The sequence below is a fragment of the Penaeus monodon genome, chromosome 26 (assembly GCF_015228065.2).
Source record: "Penaeus monodon isolate SGIC_2016 chromosome 26, NSTDA_Pmon_1, whole genome shotgun sequence".
Classification (NCBI taxonomy): domain Eukaryota; kingdom Metazoa; phylum Arthropoda; class Malacostraca; order Decapoda; family Penaeidae; genus Penaeus; species Penaeus monodon.
Genome location: NC_051411.1, coordinates 17,343,431 through 17,345,930, shown reverse-complemented (window position 1 = coordinate 17,345,930; position 2,500 = coordinate 17,343,431). Strand labels below are relative to the sequence as shown.

Genomic DNA, 2,500 nt, shown 5'->3' with positions numbered 1-2,500 from the left:
ATTCATTTGCCCATCAAGTCCACGATGCTGAGTTATACAAACAAGGTCGGTGTAGTTTTAGTTTCCCCAATTTAAAGTTGCTCCCATTAGAATACTTTTCATCGTTGTAACATATTGTAACAAAGAAAGAACTTTTTCGAGGCATCAATTTTTCAGTCGTCTATATGAATAGTCGGCTGTGCAATACAATATTACATTTTCATCCTTCCGCGAGCCAGCCCTTTGGTCGCAAACGCAAAAAGCAAAATGCAATGAGTGTGACAAAAGAAAAGTTTGTCTTGGATATTTTCCAAATTTTTTTCAAATGACAATACAATTCATTGCATTTCTTATTTCAAGCTTGCTGCACATCTGTACATTTCTTTACCTTTTTTTATACAAAAGGCCATGTTATTATTCAAACATAAAATCAGATTTATGTCGTTAGAATGACGAAAATAACAATTGTCTACAAATGTCTCCTCTACTAGAAATGACTCATTACCTCGATTCGCGTCTGTTCAGTAATGTCAGGGAGTAGTGTATCAGTGTCTCCGTCCATTTGATTGTGGTTTTATGGAATGCGTTGATGATAAGACGGCGAGGGAGGCAAGGACGGTTAGCAGCACGAATCGTCGGTTGCATCTAACTACATCGTAAGGGTGACGGGTTTGCTCTAATGGCTAATGGTAGGTACTGAGGCAGTTTCGGGCTATTTGCTAATTGGACTTCCATGGGATTGCTGACCACCGTGTCTTGGGCGGTGAAAGGTGCGCGCTGGATAGTGTTAGAAGCTGCTAGATCTCTATCTGTGCATTTCCTGTCGGGGGATACTCTCCTAATGAGTCTGAGAGATTTCTGGGGAGATGAAAAGGGCCTTGGGTCAGATCTCCGCTCGAGAGACTGCTGGTTCGGAGAGAACGAAAGAGGGACGGACTTTGCGAGCGTGGGAACGTGCAGTGTGTTTGGGGGCTGTGGGAGCTGCGGGGTGGGGTGGGGGGGGGTGCTGATCGAACAGAAAAGATTTCCCTTCTGAATACCTTTTTTTCCATATATAATCTATGATGTTTGGGACGGGGGGGGGGGGCGAAAAACGGACGGAGGAGGGAGTAGATATATATATTTTTAAGACCAACAAAATAAACATAAACATGCATAAATCAACAGACAAACAGAAATATCCACGGGTTCAGCCCTCACCTCAGCGTCGCTTGGGCGTACCATTCGATGGCTCCTTTTTTGACGGCCGCCACGACCTCGCCTCGCACCTCCTTGTGGAACGGACACACCTTCCAGTACGAGCGACTCTCAGCGAGCAAGGCCAGGCACCTGCGGGCGGGGAAGGGGGGGGGGGTAGAGCACGAGAGGCTGGCTTCCTTAAGCTTATGGAAGTAAAAGTTTGAAAGTCAAATCAGTTGGAAGGCGCGTTGGGGTAGTGTGGATGTCTTAGAACTTTTGTGAGGGAGAGAGTTGACTTCATCTAATCAGCAAAAGAGAGAGTGAAAGAGAGAGAGAGAGAGAGAGAGAGAGAGAGAGAGAGAGAGAGAGAGAGAGAGAGAGAGAGAGAGAGAGAGAGAGAAAGTAACCCTTTCTGTTTCACATCATATCCCTTTGTTTCTTATTGTCACATTTCTCTCTTTTACATGCTATATGAATCTATATTTTCTGTGCGTCACAATTTTCATTTTCTTTTCACTTTCCATCACTCCTACAGACCTCAGAAGCGCGTCGAGGCGGATGGCGTGCGTCTTGGAAGGCGTCGGGAAGACGTCTCTGTGGCGTCTGACCTCCGTCAGGCTGTGCTCGAGGAAGTTGGTGTAGGACTCCGCCAGCATTTCCTCCTGGGGAAGGCAGAGGGCGAGCGTCTGGTTAGGGCCCCGAGGGGGAACTCACACTTCATATAATGCTATATAGTCACTATCACACGCCGCGCGCGCGCACACACACACACACACACACACACACACACACACACACACACACACACACACACACACACACACACACACACACACACACACACACACACACACACAAACACACACACACATGGATTTTCCTCTTTGATAAAATTAGACACTTGATCATTAAGTTAACAGCTTGTTCATAATTAAGGCTTGCCCCAATTCCACTCTAATTCATGGTTTCTATTCAGCCACAAATTATAATGATGCTTTTAAAGTTTCTAACAATATTTAAAGCCGGTAAGCCCTTGTGCCATCATAACTTCTCGAAAACAGAATGGTGGTAACAGGAAAATCCCCGAGCTTCACCTTCGTTTGCCTCGCTTGTGTTCTTGTGTTGTTGGTTATATGATCTTTTAAATTTTGGATCACTGACTATTTGTAAACGCTTGGAATACTGGAAATGATAGTTCACTATCAATTGTGGGACACTGTATTGTGCCTAATAAATGTATTTAAATGCAGTCCCCACTGCAAAACCCTGTTCCGTTCCTTTAGGAGTTCACGAGCCCGTTTGAGAATTCTGAGCCCGCTAGTCGATTTCCTAGTAATTTCAG

The 2,500-nt window shown here is 45.0% G+C and overlaps 1 protein-coding gene across 1 annotated transcript in view; it reads right to left on the bottom strand.

Annotated features, from left to right (window-relative positions):
* LOC119589601 (BAI1-associated protein 3-like) overlaps positions 1-2,500 on the bottom strand; it is a gene marked incomplete in the record, with an annotated part of 206,440 nt that overhangs the window by 61,298 nt on the left and 142,642 nt on the right. Inside the window, 2 exon segments of the mRNA XM_037938197.1 lie at positions 1,180-1,308; positions 1,696-1,820. Coding sequence (XP_037794125.1) covers positions 1,180-1,308; positions 1,696-1,820 — 254 coding nt within the window.